The sequence below is a fragment of the Cervus canadensis genome, chromosome 28 (assembly GCF_019320065.1).
Source record: "Cervus canadensis isolate Bull #8, Minnesota chromosome 28, ASM1932006v1, whole genome shotgun sequence".
NCBI lineage: Eukaryota > Metazoa > Chordata > Mammalia > Artiodactyla > Cervidae > Cervus > Cervus canadensis.
This window is the reverse complement of record NC_057413.1, coordinates 39133280-39153720: the sequence shown is the minus strand read 5'-3', so window position 1 is coordinate 39153720 and position 20441 is coordinate 39133280. Positions and strand designations below refer to the sequence as shown.

At 54.0% G+C, this 20441-nt stretch overlaps 2 protein-coding genes and 1 non-coding gene across 12 annotated transcripts; 1 reads left to right on the top strand and 2 right to left on the bottom strand.

Moving 5' to 3' along the window:
* Positions 1 to 21: 21 nt before the first annotated feature.
* Positions 22 to 5778, bottom strand: PHF1 (PHD finger protein 1). 7 transcript variants are annotated; one of them, XM_043449338.1, is made up of 15 exons: positions 5244 to 5778; positions 4338 to 4512; positions 4173 to 4254; positions 3976 to 4071; positions 3104 to 3204; positions 2861 to 3009; positions 2605 to 2700; positions 2358 to 2426; positions 2078 to 2201; positions 1904 to 1971; positions 1640 to 1744; positions 1342 to 1531; positions 1165 to 1259; positions 814 to 894; positions 22 to 656 (listed from the first exon to the last, which is right to left on the bottom strand). In XM_043449338.1, the coding sequence occupies exons 2-15, from the start codon at positions 4494 to 4496 to the stop codon at positions 368 to 370; spliced, it is 1704 nt and encodes a 567-aa protein (XP_043305273.1). In that variant the 5' UTR covers positions 4497 to 4512; positions 5244 to 5778; the 3' UTR covers positions 22 to 367. The 7 variants fall into 7 exon arrangements, 5 of the variants coding, with proteins under 5 accessions (XP_043305273.1, XP_043305274.1, XP_043305272.1 ...); XM_043449339.1 differs by having other exon boundaries at positions 814 to 891; XM_043449337.1 differs by having other exon boundaries at positions 1342 to 1744.
* Positions 5779 to 6512: 734 nt separating this feature from the next.
* KIFC1 (kinesin family member C1) lies at positions 6513 to 20162 on the bottom strand. 4 transcript variants are annotated; one of them, XM_043449333.1, is made up of 11 exons: positions 20005 to 20162; positions 14150 to 14290; positions 13968 to 14061; positions 13383 to 13439; positions 13218 to 13268; positions 12620 to 13017; positions 11180 to 11959; positions 9861 to 10151; positions 9691 to 9764; positions 9503 to 9578; positions 6513 to 6693 (listed from the first exon to the last, which is right to left on the bottom strand). In XM_043449333.1, exons 1-11 carry the CDS (start codon positions 20014 to 20016, stop codon positions 6649 to 6651), a joined length of 2019 nt encoding a protein of 672 aa, XP_043305268.1. In that variant the 5' UTR covers positions 20017 to 20162; the 3' UTR covers positions 6513 to 6648. The 4 variants fall into 4 exon arrangements, with proteins under 4 accessions (XP_043305268.1, XP_043305269.1, XP_043305270.1 ...); XM_043449334.1 differs by having other exon boundaries at positions 13383 to 13436; XM_043449335.1 differs by having other exon boundaries at positions 14150 to 14287.
* Positions 15955 to 16027, top strand: TRNAG-UCC. Its single transcript has one exon. It is a non-coding gene; the product is annotated as a tRNA-Gly (tRNA).
* Positions 20163 to 20441: the final 279 nt, after the last annotated feature.

The window sequence follows — 20441 nt, the reverse complement described above, 5'->3', positions numbered from 1 at the left end:
GAATGACTCAGGGCTGCTAAGTTTGTTTATTTATCTTTATTTCAATGATACAGAGCCCAGGATCTGTTCTCCTCCCCTCCTCAGTCTCCGTCCCCAGGGGTTAAATAATTTTAAAAAATATTTAAAAAGCTGTAACAAAATAACATCAAAGGAAATGAGGGAATGGTTGGGGGGAAGGGTCAGGAACCGTGAAGGGAGTAGAGGAGAGCGAGCCTCTTCCCCAACCCCCAACCTGGATTCCAGCCTGGACAGTGGAGGGAAGTACCCCCCTAGTGCCCCAGGTACATCCCAGCTGTAGGTGAGGTCAGAGGTCAGGGTATGAAAGTGCCGGTGTGTGTCAGTGGGCAGTCGGGCAGAGGCAGGCTGTTCAGAAGATGCCCCCACCTCCCCACTCAACCAGGTACTGCACAGAGCCATCAGGCCGCACTCTGCGAGCAAGGACCCGCACGGGGTCCCCTCGGGACAGGTAGCCGACCCCACCTCGGACTCCACCCCCGGCCCCAGGAGACAAACTACGGCACAGGGGAGAAGGGGGTGCTGAGCGTCTGGGAACACCTGGGGAGGGGGCTGGGACTGAGGAGGATGAGGCAGTCATCGAGTGGGGGGCACTTTTAGGGAGGTCTGTGGGGAAACCAATGTGAAGTTCCAGGGGTGACCTAGGGAGAGAAAGCAACTGTCAGTCCAGATGGAGATAAAGACTGACCAGAAATGGAGGCCGTGTGGGGATCAGAGAAACAACAACAACAAAAAGGTTTACAAGACCAAGGAAATTAAGAGTACAGAGGTATCACAGGTAAAGGAATAGAATCTCACCTGTCTGGGGGTTCACCATCCCCAGAGGTCCCTGCGGTGCTGGCAGAGGGGTGGAAGGAAGCGAACATCCGGATGGGACTGCTGGGGTTGGAAAGAAAGTAAGTCAGGACCCAAAGCAGGGGAATAGGACCTTCTCCCCCTGGGAAGGGCAGAGTGCAAACACTATCCTCAAGGAACCCGTCCCTATATACTGGGGAGCAGACACTGGTTCTCGAAGTCTCTAGGTAAAGAAGTGGGCAGCCAAAGGGGAGAGGGAAAAGAATTTTGGCTGAGGAAATCCAGAAGATTGCAAGCAATTGGAAGAGAGGTTCCGAGGGAGTGTGTCTGGTTGGAGGGAGGCGGCGCACTGACCTGGGCAGGCAGCGGGCGTCTGTGGGCCGGAAGTTGTAGCCGCTGCTGCCCTGGTAGCTCTGGTTAGGGCTGGAGGGTGGTGGAGACGCTGAGGCCTAGAAGGAGCAGAGGACTGAGAGCGCATCCTTGACTCCTTCCCACACCACCATGTGCCCACGGCTGCCCCTGCCCCTGTACCTGCAGTGCCCTCTGCAGACGAGCCCGCTCCCTCTGCTCCTGGGGCTCGGGCTGGTTGCGCACTGCTGAGGGTGGCCCCAGCTCCTCCATTTTCCCCTTCTGCCTCCTCCTCAGGGGCTCTGGCTCCGGCCTCCGGCGCTTCCCCAGGGGACGTGAGACCCCTCCCCCAGGGCCCTGCCCTGAAGGGAAGCTGTAAGAGGCCTCCTTATCCCCCCAGCCCCCTCCCGGACACCCCAAAGACCTCCCTGTTTCCATACATACACCCTGAGAACTTCCCCATCCCCCCTGGACCAGTGACCTGGTGGGGGCTCCATCTCCAGGAGGGGGCTCCACAGGGGGAGGGATCCGAGCATGGAGACCAAACAAGCATTTCCTCTTCTTAATCTCCCTCCCTGAAATGAAACTGGGATGAGGAGAGAAATGATACAGGGTCAGTGCTGGAGAAAAGGGACCCTCCTATGCTGTCTGTCCTTTTCAGAGGGGATCTTCCAGATGGGCTGCAGCCCCTCCCTCTCAGGCTGCGTAGCCACGTCTCCATCTCCTGAGGCTCCCTCGGACTCACCGGTCCTTGTGGCTGTTAAGAGCAGAGAGGAGCTTGGAAGACCGTTCTCCCTTGGGGGTTTCTGAGAGCTGGGGGAGGGGATAGGAAATGGGGTCAGGAGAGCAGTGATCCCCTCCCCCATTTTTCCGCATCTCCCTGGTCCACCCCGACCCCCAGAGGTTCACCACCCCTTACCTCTCCAAGGAGCAAGCTGTCCCAATTCTCAGAGGTGAAGGGGAGGATCTCACGGTCAAAATCAAAGTATTTTTTCTTACAGCAAACACTGAGGTGGTAGAGGACAAGATGCGCCACATCCACCCTGGAGAAACACTGACTTGTCAAGGTGGTGGAAGCATTACAAAAGCTGGGGGGTAGGCAGGGGTATCCCCCAAGTAGGGGGCTGGGGCCTGCAAAGTGAAAACTGGGGGTGCGGAGAGAGGAGTGATGCTGAGGTCGTGCCCCATATCCAGCTCACCAGCGAAGCTGTAGCCTCCGGACCTTCTCAGGGCCCCCCCGACACACACAGCACTCAAACTCATAGAACCTGGACGTAGGCAAGAGGAACAGAATACACCTTTTACAGGAAACTACACCTGCCCATGGGGGAGGGGGGGTGTTCCGAGCAAGGATGGGGCTAACCAGTAAGCAAGGTTTCAGAGGTCAGGAAGACACCTGGTCTGGGATGGGGGGGCAGAGCTCCTGGAGGGTCTGCCCAGGCTCACCTGTCCCCGTAAAGGAGGGGCTTGCTCAGACACTGGGTGCAGGCCTCGTGGAACCACTGCAGGCAGCTCCGGCACTGCAGCATCTTCAGGTTCCACCTGAAGGGAAACGGGACCAGTGACCCCCCAGACACGTCCTCCTTAACTGCCCCAAACCCTGCTCACCACTCTCCTGCCCCTTCAGCACCCCGCCACCCTGCCCTTCTCCTCTGTTCCCACCCCCGTCACTTGTTCCCTAACCCCGCCCCTCACTACTCACTCCCCAGGGCCACCACAGTAACAGTAGCTCTGCTGCCGGTTGCTCAGATGCCCAGCGTCCCAGTCCAACCCCTTCAGTCCATACGGCAGGGAGAGCTTCATGCCCAGCATGGCCCGGGCGTAGGGGCCCTTCTTCAGCGCACCCCCCCTCTGTGGGTGGAACAGACAGGTGGCCTCAGGAGTAGGGGAAGGAAGGGCTCAGGAGAGGCTGGGGGTGGGAGGGCCCACAGGGAGGAGCCCTTACCTTGGTGGCGATGGCAAAGACGCACTGGCGGCAGACCCAGGATACGCCCTCTCCCTCTCCAGGGGCTGGGGCCCTTGGAACGTGGCAGTCCTGGTGATAAGCTGAATAATGAGAATATTGACAGTAGACCACTTATTGCATTGCATACCTGTGTGCACTAGGCATTGGGACAACAGTCTTACCCCCATCTCATTTTGTTCTTGACCATGGTCCTACTGGGGTGGGCGTATTGCCTTTACTTTAAAAGGTGAGGCAGCTGTGATTCTTAAAGGTTTAGGGACTTGCCTAAGGTCAAATGGTTAGAAAAGGCCATACTGGAACTACCCTCTGCCCGCATTCGGGGTTTCCCTGATAGCTCAGTTGGTAAAGAACACATGCAGTGCAGGAGACCCCGGTACGATTCCCAAGTCAGGAAGATCCCCTGGAGAAGAGAGAGGCTACGCACTCCAGTATTCTTGGGCTTCCCTTGTGACTCAGCTAGTAAAGATTCCGCCTGCAATGTGGGAAATCTGGGTTTGATCCCTGACTGGGGAAGACCCCCTGGAAAAGGGAAAGACTACCCACTCCAGTATCCTGGCCTGGAGAACTCCATGGACTGTACGGCTCATGTCGTCGCAAAGTCAGACACAACTGAGAGACTTTTGCTCACTCACACCCTCTGCTCGCAGAGCTCATACATCCCAACCCAAGGTCGCCTCTCCTGTGCTGGAAGGCAGTGAGGTTACAGGCTTGTGGAGACTGAAGAGAGCAGTGGCTTGGGCACTCAGACCAGGACAGGTAGTATAAGGACCAGTGCTGGAGGGAAGGGTCAGAGGCACCCTGGCAGACCCAGGGCAAGCTGGACCATTCAGGTGTCCTGCCCTCTCACCCACCATGGCGACACTTCTCACAGCTGACCAGCCGGTTCCCAGGGACCACAGTCTCAGAGCGACATACACAGCAGAGGAGCTCCTCCCCAGGGAGGGCCGCTGTGAGAGAACAGAGTGTCAGAGGGCTTTGTCCTCCAGCCCCTTTCTGTCCCCCATGCCAGGCTTGTTTTCCATGGGATCCATACTCTCAGGCTTCTCACCAGGGCTAATGTCTTTCCATAGAACCAGAAACTGGGAATCATCCTCAAACTGAACCAGACACACCTCCCGAGCACTGTCCACCTGGAATGGGTGAGCACAGAAGATGGAACAGGAATCAGACCAGATAAGGGGAATGAGAAAAGGTGACAGGTCAGAAGGCTCACCTTTTTGATGGTCCCCAAGTATAGCAGCCCATCTGTCCATCTGGCCAGCACATCTTGACCCTCCCAAAGTCGAGGCCGAGGGCCTGAGGTGGGAGCAGGGGAAGCTGGGTCCCAAAGTGGGGGGGCACCAGAGCGGCTCAGCCGGGGGGGCTGTGCCATTGCATCCTGGGGGGGTCTAGTTAGAAATGAGACGATAGGAGAAAGTTACGAATATTGAGGAACTAGCCCCCATTTTCTTTGCCTGTTTTTCTGTCAAAAGACTTGAGCAGGTGTGCCCAGCCTCCATTTCCCTGAGACACCTGGGTAGGAAACCCACTGGGCACCCCTTCCGGCTCTCCCAAAAGAGTCACCACAGGCTCTCTTCTCCCAGCCGGCCCCGCCACCCCACCACCAACCTAGTTCTCTAGTTTCCCAGCTTCCAGAGCTCCCCTGGGATGTTATATCCTGGCCTTGAGATTTTAGCAGAAACGACGGTTGCAGAGGCAAAGGTTACCACTCAGTTTCCACTATCACCTTCTACCACTGTTTATAGTGGTATTATAATTGGGGTGCTGTGTCCCAGAGATGTGTTTCGGGAGCTTTTTCTGGAGATGTTTTCCAGAGTGGAAAAGGTTGCCTCCTGGGCCCCTGTGTCTCATTCAGAACAATCATCTTGGTGCTAGGTTATGTCAGGTCACCCTCAAATTCGGGGCTCCCTGCCCCCGGGTTAGATAACTTCCCTGAGTGCCCCGGGAGGGGGGCGTGTCCCAGTCCAGGTCTCTTCTCCCCAAGACGGCGAGTCCGAGAGGGGACTTGAGTCGGCCCAGCCCGACCCGCCGCCCGGGCGGCGCGGCTCTCCCGCCCGCGCCCTGCGCGCCGACCCCCGGCTCCCTGCCCCCCCACGGGCGCCTCCCGCCGCCTCCTTACCAGTGACAGCTGGGGCCGCCGGGAGCCGGGCAGAGGCAGACGTGGGAGACTGAGGTGAAACCCCCGCGCGGGGAGGGCACGGCTGGGCGTCGGGGGGGCGTGCAGGCAGAGACCGGGGGGTCCCCAGGCCCAGCCCCTCCGTCCCGGCGGCTCTGGGGCGTATGACGCAGCAGCCAAAGCAGCGGCAGCGGCAGGAGGAGGCGGCGGGGGGAAGGAGGGGAGGGGAGGGGAGGGACAAACCGGCTCGGGGGGAGGGTGGAGGGAGGGGAGGGCCGGGGGGAAGGAGGAGCCGGGGGGGCGGGCACCTCCTCACCCCACCTCCCTCACCTCCAGCGGGCCTGGAGGGCGCGGAGGGAGCCGGACCGTCTCCGCGGATGGGGAGGGCGGGCTCTCGGACCCGGCGGGAGAGGGAATCCCCGCAGCCCCTTCCTCCAGAGGGAGGCCTGCCCTCGGGGCAGGAGGGAATCCCCCGCTAGGCCGCCGGCCGGGCCCCCGCCCCGCGCCACATCCGTTAACTGCCCCCCGCCCCGCAGGGTCACTCCGGGCCCCGCCCCGCGCTCTAGTTCACGACCCCGCCCTCCATTCACCCGTCCCATGGCCCCCGCCCCGCGGGCCCCGCCCCCTCCCGCCTTTGCCCCGGCCCCGCCCTCCCCGGAGCTAGTTGCCCCCACCCCCGCCCACCGTCGCCGCGCGTCTGCGCACGCGCGACCCCTCCCGCGCGCGCGGCACCTGGGAAGACCCAGCCCTCCTCTGACGGGGCGGCGGCCCTCGGCGGTTGGCGCGAGGGTTAGCCCGTGCGCCCCGCCCCGCGCGGCAAGGCGGGTGCACCGACTAGAGCTAGTACCGAGGCGGTGACGCCGCCGAGAGCCAGCCAATGGCGGCGGGCGGAGCTAGCCCCGGCGGTTCGAAAGGGAAGGCAGAGAAAGAGCGGGAGGCGAGACCCCGCAGCTTGTGGGCGGGTGCGCCGGCCCCGCCCCGGACTCGGACTCCCACCTTCCCGCACTCACCGAGTTCCTGCCCCGGGCGAGGGTGGCTTGTGGCGGAGGAAGCGGAACTAGTGACTGGACACCTGGTGCGCACAACCCCCGGACGTGGACGGGGACGGGAGCGGGGAGAGGGGCTACCCTGACTCTGGGGTGACCCGTTAGAAAAGCCGAAGCCCTGTCCCCGTGAAACACTGACGTTTGGCAGAATGGAAGAGCCACAGCTCCCATCTTCATGGATATGACAAATATCCCCCTTATTGGGCAACTGCTAATAAAACCTTTATTTAAAAACAACAAAAATTCTCTTCTTTATTTGATAGGCCCAGGTATCAGCGCCCCCTCCCAATAAAGCACCACCACCCCACCCCACCCCCACCGTGTGTCTCACACATACACACACACACAATCTAGATCCATCTTCATTTCTTGTTGGCCTGGGCAGTGCCAATGACACACTGGTTCACCTGCGGGCAGGGGATTTAGACAAACAGGATAAAAAAAGTTTTCAGAGCAACCAAACGAAGTTTTCCCCAGATCACCTCTGAACCCTCAGTATTAGGGCTGCCCTCAGAATCCTGAAATAAAGGCTCTGAAAGCAGGTTCAGGCTGGTCTCAGTTCTCCCACGCCCACTGGGCACACTAGATGTGGAAGAGGGGGAAAGGCCAGAGAAGGGACAGAAGCCCCTCACAGGAGCAGAGAGAGGCACTTCTCTTTGTAGACAACCCCACAGCCCTCCCACCACTAATGCTCAATAAGCTAGATAACACGGCAACATAAAGATAAAACATAAAAGAACCAAAGTTCCTTAGAAAATTAATGATCCTCAGTCTAGGGCCAGAAATGTACAAGATGAATCCGGAGAAAGGACTACTGGGAACTTGTCTAAAGGGCACAGGAGCCAAGTTGGAGCTTCCACTGGCCAAAGGCAGGCAATCTGAGTATCAGAAAGAATAATGACTTCAAAGGATATATACCAAAAGTACAAGTAAGATGTTATCTCCTGGATAAAAACTCACTGGTCATCTTTGGAAGTTGCCAAGATACCAACTTACAATAGTGAAAATTGATGAAGAATCTAGCATTTATCCCATCTTACCTATATGGACTGCATTTCAGAATAACCAGAATAGAATAACCAATTTCAGAATTTCAGAACAGATGACAAGGAGAGTTCTCAAGAATTATGATTAATAAATGTAGAACAGCTGAGAAAATTAGAAAATCACCATTTTAAAACTCCCTAATAATAGATCTGGGGCTTCCATGGTGGCTTAGTGGCAAATAACTGCCTGCCAATGCAGGAGAGGTGGGTTCAGTCACTGGAGAAGGACATGGCAACCCACTTCAATATTCTTGTCTGGAAAATCCCATGGACAGAGCAGCCAGGTGGACTACAGAGTTGGACATGACTTAGTAACTAAACAACAACAAACAATAGATCTAGATAGCATCGCTGACAAAATCATTAGGGGAGAAAGTTGAAGGGAGTTTTTAAATGGATAGATCGGGCTGACAATACCCAAGTCCAGTGATCAATTTTTATATCATTAAAGGTGATACAACTAGGGGGAGGGGGGAAAATGGAACAACTCGATACTAGGTGCCTCCTGATATGATGCAATAAAATGTATCATACTATTTAAATTTTCTTGCCAAGAAATTTGAATCTGATTCAAATCAAGCCTCCAAACCTAATTACAAGAAAACAAAAATTATGGAGGAAAGAGGAAGCAACCCGCCAAAATCTAGAATATATGTTCTATAGGACAAATCACTCCACTTCTTTTTTTTTTTTTTTCCACTTCTTCAACAAATAAATCTGGGGGTGAGATTATTACAGATTAAAAGAAACTCAAAAGACCATTTCAACTAAATTAAAAGGGTGGTCCTTGCTTTGATCCTGAATGGAACAAACCCTAATGTATAAAAGGCATTTGAGACAATCAGGGGAAATTTAACATAAACTGGGTATTAGAGGATGTCAAAGAGTTTACGTTGTTGGGTATTAATGATGTTGGTAGAACTTTAATCGATTTCCCTGGTGGCTCAGACGGTAAAGCATCTGCCTACAATGAGGGAGACCCGGGTTCAATCCCTGGGTTGGGAAGATCTCCTGGAGAAGGAAATGGCAACCCACTCCAGTATTCTTGCCTGGAAAATCCCATAGACAGAGGAGCCTAGCAGGCTACAGTCCATGGGGAACTTTAATTGAACTTGTAAGGTAGCAAGGGAAATCCTGATTAAAGCAGAAGACCACAGCAGGGCGCTAAGGTGGCCAATTACTTCCACAGCAGCAAGAGTGCAGAAGAACACCTGTAATCTGAGACCCTGAATAAAGCCAGAAAGCATCTCAAGGCTATATCCTCAGGAAAATGAGTTATCAGAGGAATACATTACCCTCCAAGGCACTATGTAAAGAAACTTCCTGACTTAACTCTTGTAGAGGGAGCTTAAGTTTCGTAGAGAATTCATAGCCTGGACACAGCTGACCCTTGTGGGGACTGGAGTCTGAATTCACGCTATCTATTTGGAATAGCCTGAAAAACCTGTATGTCTCTGATCCAGGAAACCCATTTCAAAGAATCTCTCTCTGGATAGTTAGATGTAACCAAGCAAATATAAAATGATATGTACAAAGTTAGTCAACATAGCCTTGTTTGTAATAGTAAAAGGGTGGAAAGAATCCAAGTGTCCAGTAGAGGGAACTGGTGGATAAACTTTGGCACATCCATACAGTGGAGTCCTAGGCAAATGCAAAAATAATGGGATGATCTCTGTGTGCTGGTGGGGAATCATCCTGGGGCTGATTTTTTTTCTTTGTCCCCCACTCTCCCTGGCCACCGCCCCGTCCTTAAGGCTGTCTTGTTAATAAAAAAAAAAAAAAGGCAGGACAACATATAATACATGAGAGAGGGGAAGAGATGTCTTCTCTAAGAAAGAGGGAAAGCCCATGCATATTGCTTGTATTTGCAAAAAGAAACACTGAGAGAAGTAAAAGGATAAAATATGACAACGACTACTAGGACCGGAGAGAGAATGCGGTGGGCGGGGCGGAGGTTAAATCTCACTTGTATACAGCTTTCTACATATTTTTGACCTTTCAACCACCTAGTTTTAAAAACTTAATTCAAACACCCCCAGAAGTCAATAGTTAACTGCCTGGCAAATGTACATCCTTTCGGGATGCACGTGCCGCTGGCCTGAAGGACCAGGGTGCAGACGCCTATAGTCAGCAGGAAGCCTGACGGGGATGGGGCTGCTAGTGACCGCACCTTGGAGGCGAAGCGTAGGGAGTTGAGGGACTCAGAGACGTTCTCTTCTAGGGGAGAAATGTTCACAAACATGAGCCTGTGGACAGAGGAGAGGGGGCAAACCCCAGAATCAGTGTCCAGGTCTCCATTACATCACTGCCCCGCCCTGACCCTGACACGGTGGCTCCCAGCCCACCCCTTCTGCTCACATCTTGGCACTGCCGCCCAGAGAGTTCTGCAGCAGGTAGGTGAGCTTGCTGTTCCGGTAAGGCACGTGGGACTCCTACAGGGTGGAGAGAGACAGGCGATTAGGACATGGCTGGGGACAGCCAGCACCAGCCGCTTCCCAGGGCCCACCTGCCCCCACCCCCATTCCTACCTTGTTGCTCAAGGCCATGATGACCAGCCCCAACGTGGACAGGCTGCTGTTAATGGCCTGCGTTTCCCGAAGGCGTTCCCGCTCCCCAGGGCCGAGCGCTAAGCCGGGGTCGAGCCGCTCACTCCCAGCCAAGTCCACCAGGCTGAGGGGGGCCGCACACTGCAGGCCTCGGCCAGCGTGCTCCCCAGAGATCTGCAGCTGGAACACGCTGTGACTACGCGACGAGCGCTCATTCTGGGCTGTGCGGGCCACAGCGCGGTTCTGGCGGGCTAGATGGAGCAGGGCCTCCACCTGGGGATAGGGCGCAGCAAGAGGTGAAGTCAAGCAGTGGTCAGCCCGTAGCCAGGTTAGGTGTGCATGCATGCCTGCATGCTCAGTCGTTTCAGTCAAGTCCGACTCTTTGCAACCTGTGGACTGTAGCCCGCCAGGCTCCTCTGTCCATGGGATTCTCCAGGCAAGAACACTGGAGTGGGTTGCCGTGCCCTCCTCCAGGGGATCTTCCCAACCCAAGGATCAAACCCGCGTCTATGTCTTCTGCACTGCAGGCAGATTCTTTACCCACCGAGCCACCTGGGAACCCACAGGTCAGATACGGCAATAAGCAAGACCCAGCACCTGCCTTCTTGGTGCTTTTTTCTAGCCAGCAAAAGACTAAATAATTAAAATACACGGTGTGTCTGAGATTATCAAGGAATAAAAATAGAAAAGCAGTGTGTGATGGTGAGGGTTCTGATTTTAGAAGGGATAACTTTTCCTGACAGTCCAGTGGTTAGGACTTGGTGCTTTCACTGCCAGGGCACAGGTTCAATCCCTGGTTGGGGAACTAAGATCCCATAAGTCATGCAGTGCAGCCAAAAGTTTAAAAAAAAAAAAAAAAAAAGATGGTCAGGGATGGCCTCAACACCTTAAAAACTTTAAGGTGGTTAGGGGGCAATCCAGGCCCTGCTGGGAAAGGAACATAAGACCATGTCAGGCAATGGACAGAGGAGGTGCAAAAGCCCTGATCCACAGGTGTGATGAGCAGGTTGAGGAAAAGCCTGGAGGCCAGCAGGGATGTCGTGAACTGCACAAGCAGAGGGGGCAGAGATGAGACAGAGGTTGCCATGTGGGGCCCAGGGGCACCCGTCTCAGGAGACATGTCACTTCTCTCCACGCCTTGGTTCCACCTCACAGCTCAGCAGCCAAAGCCAAACATCCCATCTGTCTTCACCACTTGCCCTTCCTCACCCTGCCGCTCCCCCCACTTCCGTACTGCATCACTCTGCCTGCACCCCAGCCCTCCGACCCCACGTCCAGGCCTAGTGGCCCTCAGCACTTACCTCCCTCTCACAAGAGACCGGAACGTAGCGCGCGTTGGTGACCGTAAGCTCCTCGCTGCCTGGCCCTGCCCGGCGAATCTCACACTCACCCCCCTGGCCCTTCCGGGCCCCAGTGGCCAGCAGGTCTCGGACAGTCTCGTTGTAGATCTCTACGTAACTTGCCACAAAGCTGTAGGTCCAGCCCTGGCCACGGAGCTCCTGGGCCACAGAGAAGAGGTGCCGCAGGGCCCGAGGGATCAGTCCCTCCAGCCGGGGGTCTCCCCCAGGCCCGCCCTCCATGGTGAAGGTCTTGCCACTGCCTGTCTGGCCATAAGCAAAGATGCACACTGGATAGCCATCCAGCGCTGACTGGACAAGCATGGAAATCTCCTCAAACACTTCATCCTGTCCACTCCCCGGTGGGAACACCCGGTCAAAGGAAAAGTCATGGCGGGTAGGGGCAGCTGGCGCCCCACTCAGGGTCCCACGCCGCTCATCAGACCGGGAGAGGCTGAGGCGGGTTGGAGGGTCAGAGGGTCCACAGGGGCCAGAGGGAAACTGAAGGAAGCCAGGGGATGGGGTGGACTCCCCTGGAAGGACGGGGCGGACCCGGCAGAACACTCGGATGTTGCCTTTGAGTTCCTGCAGCTGGTTGTGTAACCGCCGGCGCTCCATCTCGAGCCCGTGGAGACGGTCTTCCCGCTCAGCCAGTACGGCCTCCCGGGCTGCAGCCTCCTGGCGCAGAGATGCCACCTCCGCCTGGCTGTCCGACAGAGAAGCTTCTGAGGTCTGCAGCCTCCTCTGTCCAGAACAGAACAGACATGGACGATGAGACACAACCAAGAGTAAGAAGTTTCATGATGGGACTAGGGGTGGGAGGTGGGCTGGCCCCTGACCCCAAGGACTTCAGAGTCTGGTAAAGAAGAGACAAGTGAATGTTAATCATAGTATTAGAATAAGGAGTACATGGGAGCACCAGAAAGGGCACAAGGAAGGATATCTAGGCTGACACCCGAAAGCGCGGGAGTGAACCAAGGGAAGGATGTGGTGCAGAGAGAATATTCCACAAAGAGGGATGTGCCAAATGCCCTGAATTGAGAATCGAGTCATTTGAGAGATTACAAGTAACTCATTCTAGTTGGTGCTCACCAAGGAGCCAAACGGATGACAGATGGGAGAGAATGCATGGGGACCTTTATCAGTGAAGGTCCATCCGTGACCATCAGTGAAGATGGACAGAAAGAAAGGAGGTGGAGAAGTAGAGGAGACGCAGATGGCAGAGGGGAGGGTTATGGAAAGTCAGAATGGGGTGAAGTGGGGCAGGAAGCAGGACAGAGCAGAAGTGTGCAGAGTGGGGGCGAGCAGGGAGCAGGGTGGGGGACGGTGCTGCCGGACAGAGGTGCTCAGGACTTCAAAGCCCAAAGCAACTTCTGGGCCACCTAGAGAGAAGCCAGCCCTCACCTCCTGCTCGCCCAGCTGGGCAGCCAGTCCCCTGCGCTCCTCCTGTAATCTCAGCTGTTCTTGCTGGAGCTCTTGCACTAAGCCCTCCTGCGTGCCCAGCCGCTCTTCCAGCTCCAGGACGCGGGCACTCAGGTTCCCCAGCTCCCGCTGGCGCTGCTCAGCCTGGGCCCGCACCCTGGTCAACTCCTCTTCCAGGGTCCTGCGCTCTGCCCCCAGGGCCGAGGCCTGTTGCTGGGCCTCCCGGAGCTGGTCCTGCAGCTGTTGGTTCTCCTGGTCCAGCACCTGCTTCCTCTCACGGTAGCATTTCAGCTCTGCGTTGAGGTCACATAACTGCCCCTTTAAGTCCCAGGCCGGACGTTTGGGTTTCTTCCCTCCCACCATGGGAGGCGCAGCTGTCGCTAAGATGGGCACAGAGAAGACCAAGGTCAGGGCAGCCCTAGCTCTGTCTCCTTTCTCCCTCCTAGCCTTAGGGCCTCCACACCTGAGGCTCCGTCTCCTTCTCTTTCAGGCAGGGAAAGGACCAAAAGGATTGTTCTGGGCACTCACCACCTCCTCTCCCCATCCCAGCCTCTCACCCAAGATCTTATTTGTCACCTACTTCCAGGCTTCTGGGCAGGAACAACAGGACCTGGCTTCTGAGTCTTCAGCACTAGAGAATCAGAAAGGTGGCATCAGGGGCGATAACACCAGGGTCCCTCCACCTCTACCCACCTCCTTCACCCCCAACCCCTTCTCAGCCTTGGCTCTCAGACACTATTATTACCTGGGGCAACAGCCATGGAACATCGGGGTGCTGACTTCCTGGGAGCTCTGGGCACTGCTGGGAGACAGAGGAGAGGAAGAGCAGAGTCATGACGCACAGGGTAGCATGCACTCGGGCTGGGAGTGTGTCCAAAGACAGAGGAGTTGCTTTTTCAGAAGATTAGAAATAAGATAACCTTCCTCTTCCTCTAAATCTGACCAGCTCCTAAAGATATCCTCCCTAGGACCAACATGCCAAGAAACAAGTTGGACAAAGACAAGTGAAAAGAGCTGGGGGGCGGCAGGCAAACAGTGTGTGAAGTATGCTAGTGCGTGTGAAACACACCGGGGGGCACGCCCATATCTGCTTGCAAACCCACAGAACATCCCTGGAAGGACTCACAGCTGCCCCTAGGGAGGGGGCTGGGGGACTGGGGAACAGAAGCAGGAGGGAGAGTTCTCAACTGCACAAAAACTTCTGTGCCTTCGGAACTTTGAAACCAGTGAAACATGTTACCTATTCACAATCAGCTACGATCGAAAGAAAAGACAAAGACAGAAGTGAGCTGAACTGTGGACCAGGTCTCTCTCCAGCCCTGGCGCCCACCTGCGGTCTGGCCTTGTGTCTGTGGCACAGAGCTGAGGGCTGCTGCTCTGGGGTGGGTCGTGGTCACTCTGGTGCCCAGGCCTCGTGTTCTTTTCTGGGGAAAGACAAGGGTGGGGTGGGCTCCACAGCTCTTTCCCTGATGGTTTCAGACACACGTCCATGGATCTCCACACCCAGCTCACCTTCTCCGGCTCCAACGCCTCCTCCATCTGGTCGGGCCCCCTCTTCAGCCTGCGTCCCGAGAGAGGCAGCCGGGAAGCGGCCTTGGCCAGGGGTCTCTTCAGCTCTATGTTGCCCTTCACTTCCAACAATGGTGACCTCTGCTGGAAAGAGAGAGGCCTTTCAGAACACACCCTGAGGCCCAAATGTCCCAGGAGCTCCCCTTTATGGCCCCCGAGCCTGATTCTCAACACCATCTCCAACAAGCATCAACTCAGTACCCCTGGGGCCACACCCTGGGGCTCTCAGATGAGGTGCCAGCCAAAAACCATGGAGGGAGGTGGGACACGACACAGTCCCTAAGGGACAAGACGTAAAGACACATGCTGGACTTCAGCTAACGTTAAGGGGAGGACCTAAATCAGCAGAGAAGGAGCCCTCCTTTTGGAAGGCAAAAGCTTGGCCTGCACATGGCATGGCTGAGAAACCGATGAACTCTTTCAGTGAGAGCTGAGAATCATAAACAAGGGAGTGACTTAGAAAAGAGACCAGGCTGAAGGCTGGCTGGAAAGAGTAGGTAACATTTATTAGGAACAGTTTCAAACGTTTTATCTGAATCAGCTGACTTAAACCTCACAGCAGCCCATGGAGGAGGTGCTACTATTAGCCCACCTTGCAGATGAGGGAAGGAAGGCTGCTGGGAAGTAACAGAGCTGGGCTAAGGTCGTTGATGAATAAAAGGAAGAGCTGGGGTTAGAAGCTAGACAGTCTGGTTCTGGAGGCTGTGTTTTTAACCACTGGACCACACTGTCTCATAGGGCATTGATGCCGCGCTAAGGAGTTTAGGTTTGGGCCCTGCATGCATGGAGAGCCAGATAGAGTTTCTGATCAGGCATGTGAAACAATATATGAAAGAGGCTATATAAATAATAATGAAGTGGGAGTAGGCGGGCTGGCAAGGGGAAGATAAGAGTAGCAGCATGATCAGTGGAAAGCACCAAGGACAGGTGTGCGGTGGGGGTAAGGGAAAGGAAGAGCCTCTCCTCCAAGCAGTCCAGCTCAGGGTCTGGGGATCACGCCCAACCTCTGCTTACTCCTGCCTCGGGGGACCAACCATCCTGGTGTGCCAAGGACTGAGGGGTTTCTTGGGACACAGAACTCTCAATGCTAAAATCAGGTCACTCCTATGCAAGCCAGGACACGTGGTCACCCTTCTCCTGTCCCCCTCGGGAAAGCACCACGGATAGATCAATTTCTGATTTTCACTATGGGTAACTACTAATTCCAAGGCCGGTTTCTCTCTGCCCTTCAGTTTACTTCATTCGGTATTTACCAAGTGCCTATTACATGCCAGGAAATGATCTGGATTTTGGAGTAACAGGCGTGGTCCCTGTCCTCAGAATGGCCACAGGACAGTAGGCAAGTAAAATGTAAAGAGATGATTAAATCTTACTGAGTGTGATCAGGAAAGGATCCCCAAGGAGGGAGTGGGCATCCAGTTTAGATGGGGAGAGTGGTAGACACAATCCTACAAAGTATTTTCAGGCTGAGCCTTGAGGATGAGAAAGAGCTGGCTTGATGGGCTGGGCTGAGGAGGAGCATTCCAGGCAGAAAGCAAGGGGAGGGATGTGCAAGGAATGACAGTTATTCTTTTCAGCTGAACACAGGGATGTGCAGAGTGGGGAGGAGAGCAGAGGCAGAGGGAAAGACCACGGCAGCCGGGACGCCAGCATGGAGTCTGGGTCTACTGAAAGCAAGAGGCCTCTGACGTCGTTAAGTTAGGAGAACAGTATGACTCAATTTGTACTGAACAAGTGAACTGTGGACTTCCCTGGTGGTCCAGTGGTTAAGACTCCGTGCTTCCACTGCAGGGGGCTCAGGTTCAATCCCTGGTCAGGGAACTATGATGCTGCATACTGCACACTGCAGCCAAAGAATAAAAAAATTAAAAAGGTTTAGGGGCTTCCCTGGTGGCTCAGTGGTAAAGAGCCCGCCTGCCAGTGTGGGGGACACAGGCTCGACCCCTGGTCTGGCAGGCTCTCATATGCTGTGGAGCAACGGAGTCCATAAGCCACGGCTATTGAGCCTGTGCTCCACAAGAGAAGCCACCACAATAAAAGCCCACACAGCAACTAGAGGGTGGCCCTCACACACCACTAGAGAAAAACCCGAGCAGCAACAAAGACCCAGCACAGACAAAAATAAATAAACAAAATTATACAAAAAAAGATAAACTAAGGCATATTTTTAAAGTTTTTTTAAGTGAACCATGTCCAGTGCAAAGAATGAATGGAAATAGAAGGTGAGGGTTATCACAGCAGAGGGATGGCATCATTCCCTCATCCATCCATTCATCATGGGTCTGTCCCACTAGGTTTGCTGAATGATGCTCTGGACCAGATGCTGTTCTAGGCCCTGGGGCAAGAGTAACGAATGTAAAGTCCCTGCCTGCCCAGAGCATACTTTCCAGGGCAGCCTTTCCAAAAGGGTACAAGAGAAAGCTCTACAGAAAATGAACTGTCTTCTCAATTCTCCCAAGAATGTAAACAGCTCTCACCATTCTAACTGCTCAAGAGAGAAGTTAATACATTAGATGCAAAGGATGCCTTAGGGCATTAGAGCTTAATTCCCCAGGAACTCAGTTGAGAGGGGATATTCTAAGAGTCTCAGGGCTAAGCAGAGGTAGCATGGAGTGGGGGAGCAGAGGGCAGGCAACGAAGGAGACCAAGTCTGGCTGACTCCAAGAAGCCTGCCCTGCTTCTCAAGATCACAGGAGGAAAAGCTGTGTTTGTTTTTCAGTTAAACTTCTTGTTTTTAAATATTGTTGATTCACATGCAGTTGTGAGAAGTAACATGGAGAGATCTGAGAGTACCTGAAAGCTAATTTTTAAGAGATGCTAAGTTTAACTTCAGGAAAGTAAGGTTGAACTACTTGTGATACAGAGATTCAGGGATGCTCACAGAGAAAACTCTGAAACAATCTGATATCCTTGTTTTTGTTTTTTTTTTAATTTTTAGTTTATTGATTCTTACCAACTGAGCTATGAGGGAAGCCCATCCACCAGCAGGGATATACTTAACTGTAATACGTTCAAACTACTGGCTCATATACAAATAAAAAGGGGAAAAAAAAAAAGGCTGCATTCTCTTTTTCCTGCCACTTGCAGAATTTTGCACAAAGAATACTGATTTTAATTTTTAATTAAATGTAGTATGAAAAGTAAATTTTTCTTTTCAGTATTTCAAGGTCAAACATTGAATTTCTTAATCAAAAATGCCTATTGTTCTCCCTATGCTAAGATAGTGGATTACCTAAAGACTTACCTCCTTGGAATTTGTGTGGGTTCAGAAAATGTGTTCAAAGGTTTGTTTACTCAGGACAACTCCAAAGAGCACAGTATTTAATTTTCTCCCATCTATAAAGCTGGACAGGACAACTCCCAACTTTCCACTCCTTCCATAATATCACCTTCCATAATATAAAAGCAGATTTTCATTGAACCCCTCCTATACCACTTCCCAGGTTCAGAGATGGACGCCCTGCTGCTAAGTCATCATGTGTAGGTCTGCTCCCACTCCTCACCCACTCAAGAACAGCACCCAGGCAATCCTTCCTTTTCTGCACCATCACTGCCCCTTTCTCCTGGATCCTTCCAGCCAGTATACAACACACACTGTTATTGCTTCCAACCAAAAAGAGTCTTTCTCTCCTAAACCCAATCAGACTTTCACTCCCACCATTCCCCAAAACTGCTCTCAAGGCCATAAGTCACCCTGTGTTGATCACTCCCTCTTCCTAAATACACTCTTTTCACTTAGCTCCCGGGAGACCATCTTCTCCTGGTTTTCCTACCTCTCTGGTAGATCCTCTTCATCTCCCCAAATTTTAACAGTGGTCTTTCTAATCTCTATGTTCTGGGCCACTCCTATGGCTTTACACACCACTCATATGCTGCCAACTCCCAAGCTTACGTCTCCAGCTCAGACTTTGACTCTGAAGTCATACGGAACTGCCTTCTCAATGTCACCACTTGGAATCCTAGTAAACATGCCAAACTCTGACCGCGTGCCGTGTAATCGTTTCGACCCTGCAGCTTCCTCCATCTCAGCTGATATAACTCCCTCTTCCAGCTGCTCAAGCAAATACATCTGAAGTCCTCTCATTCTTTTATATACCACAAAGTCTAATGTCAGCAAATGTAGCCAACTCTATCTTCCAAATAGATCCAGAATCAGACCACTTGTTACCACTTCCCCTGCTGCTCCCATGACTCAAATCGCCATCATCTCTCACCTGGATTATCACACGCCACTGGTTCTCAGCTAGGGATGACTTTACCCCCAGGAGATGTGTGAGTGTCTGGAGACACTCTGACTGGCATGGTCAGGTGGGGGTTGCTACTGTCACCTAATGGATAGAAGCCAGGAATGCTGCTAAACATCAGCCAATGTACAGGACAGCCCTCCACCCCCAATGAAATGTCAATAATGTTGAAAGCTGAGAAAACCCGCCACATTCCTAACAGCTCTCCTTATTTCTATCCTTGCTCCTTTACAAGCTAATCTCAATGCAGCTGCTAGAATGGCCCTCTTAAAATGTAAGACAGATCTTGTCTCTCTTTGCTTAAAACCATCCAGTGATTCCCCATTTCACTCAGAGAAAAAAACCAAAGTCTTCACAGCGGCCTGTGCAAGAAGTCCGTTATCCGACTTCCCTCACCACAACATTCCCTCTTGCTCATTCCAATCCGGCTTTGCTATACAACTCTAGAGATTTTGCGCTACGGGATTCCCTCTGCCTGGAATGATCTTAATAACCCCTTACCTGTTTTCCTCACTTCCTCCAAGTCTTTATTCACCTCTCACCTTCTGCACTGGGAGCTTACTAAGACCACCCAATTTAATTGTCTCTCTTGCCAGCTGGCCTCCCCTCTTCCCCTCTTAATCTGCTCAAACTTTTCCTTTTCTCAACAGCCCTTAAAACATTAACAGCATTAGACAATTTACTTATCACATATTGCCTGTCGCCCCAAAGAATGGCAGCTCCATGACGACAGGGATCTCTGCTGCATCCCAAGCACATCGTATATGCCTGGTAAATATGTGATGAATAAACATGAGAAGGCTTGTATTCTTTTTCATTGTCACAACACACTGCTCCACTCTCTGGCTGGCAGGATACAAAAACTCTCTCTTTGTAGCAACTTGACTTTGGGTAAATCTGAATGCCAAACAGAAGTAAACAGAGGATTCTGGCAGGAGCCCTTTTCTGGCACCAGAAGTCACCCCACTCTGTCACAAACACACTTCTCTCCGCTGGACGGAGGAGGCTGCAGGAGGTCGTGGGGTGCCGCAGGGCACTGATGGGAGGAGACATTAAGTTAACCAGTCCCACTGAGCAGAGATCTCTGCAAAACCAGGGAAGGAGAGATAATGCAAAGTCCTTCAGTTCAGAGTACTCCACCCTCTTCCCTTCCGATGCCCGCAAGCGGCTGCAAAGAGGAGAGAGAGGACACGAACAGGCATTAGCAGGGATTCGGCTTCAGTCACCGTTTCCCCAGGGCTAGAGGCCATCTCGGAACTCACACTGAATGGACGGGAGGGAACGTGTTCAGACAAGCCTGAAGATTCGAAACGGGAAATCCTCGATACACGAAAGTGAGGAAGGGTGCGGGGGCTCCCTGAAACTGCGAGAAGGCAGGCCGACGTGCCCCCGCCCTCCGGGGCCGCTCCCTGCCTTCTCCGCTCTCCACTCCGGATCCGTCCCACGGAGCAGGGCACGCGAATCTGGGCCCCGCCGGCCGGACCGAGGCCTCCGGCCGGTCAGCGCTGAGGGGTGCGGCAGCCGGCTGTCGTCCCCGCGCCGCCCGCCACTCACCTGCGGCTCCATGTCCGGCTCGGGGCCACTCACGCCGGGCAAGCGCACTGAAGACGACACAGAGCCGGGGCTCCCGGGACCCGCGTTCTCTCGCGCGCTCGCGACACAGGGTACGCGAGCTCCGGGCCCCTGCGCCGCCGGCCCCTGCGCTGCCACACCCGCCACTTTTGAATTTCAACGGCCGCCACCCGGGCGCACCTTGCTCGGCCCACAGGGGCCAATCGTCGCCGTCGCCACAATCCAGGGCCAATCGCAGCGCCCGCCGCCTCCGGAGGCCACACCCCGCCCAGCCGCCACCGCCTCCTTCCTGCTCCCCCCGCCCGCCTTGCAGGCGACTGAGCCCCACTTCCGGCACCACTTCTTTCCTCACCCCACCCCTCCTTCAGCTGGAGGCGCGCGGCGCTTCCGCTCGGCTCCCGGCCGCCTCTCTCAGCGTC

Bases quoted from the DNA above. Each gene is read 5' to 3' on its own strand.
- KIFC1 (XM_043449333.1), bottom strand. The intron at 9,765-9,860 runs GTAGGAATGGGG...TCCACCCTGTAG, and splicing joins TCATGGCCTTGAGCAACAAG to GAGTCCCACGTGCCTTACCG. The intron at 9,579-9,690 runs GTGAGCAGAAGG...CTCTGTCCACAG, and splicing joins CTGGGCGGCAGTGCCAAGAT to GCTCATGTTTGTGAACATTT.
- PHF1 (XM_043449337.1), bottom strand. From the start codon at position 4,496: ATGGCACAGCCCCCCCGGCTGAGCCGCTCTGGTGCCCCCCCACTTTGG. The intron at 4,072-4,172 runs GTGAGAAGCCTG...GTTCTCTCACAG, and splicing joins ATGGAAAGACATTAGCCCTG to CGGCCCTCCCTGGGGAGGAG. The intron at 3,205-3,975 runs GTGGGTGAGAGG...CTCATTATTCAG, and splicing joins CTGTGAGAAGTGTCGCCATG to CTTATCACCAGGACTGCCAC.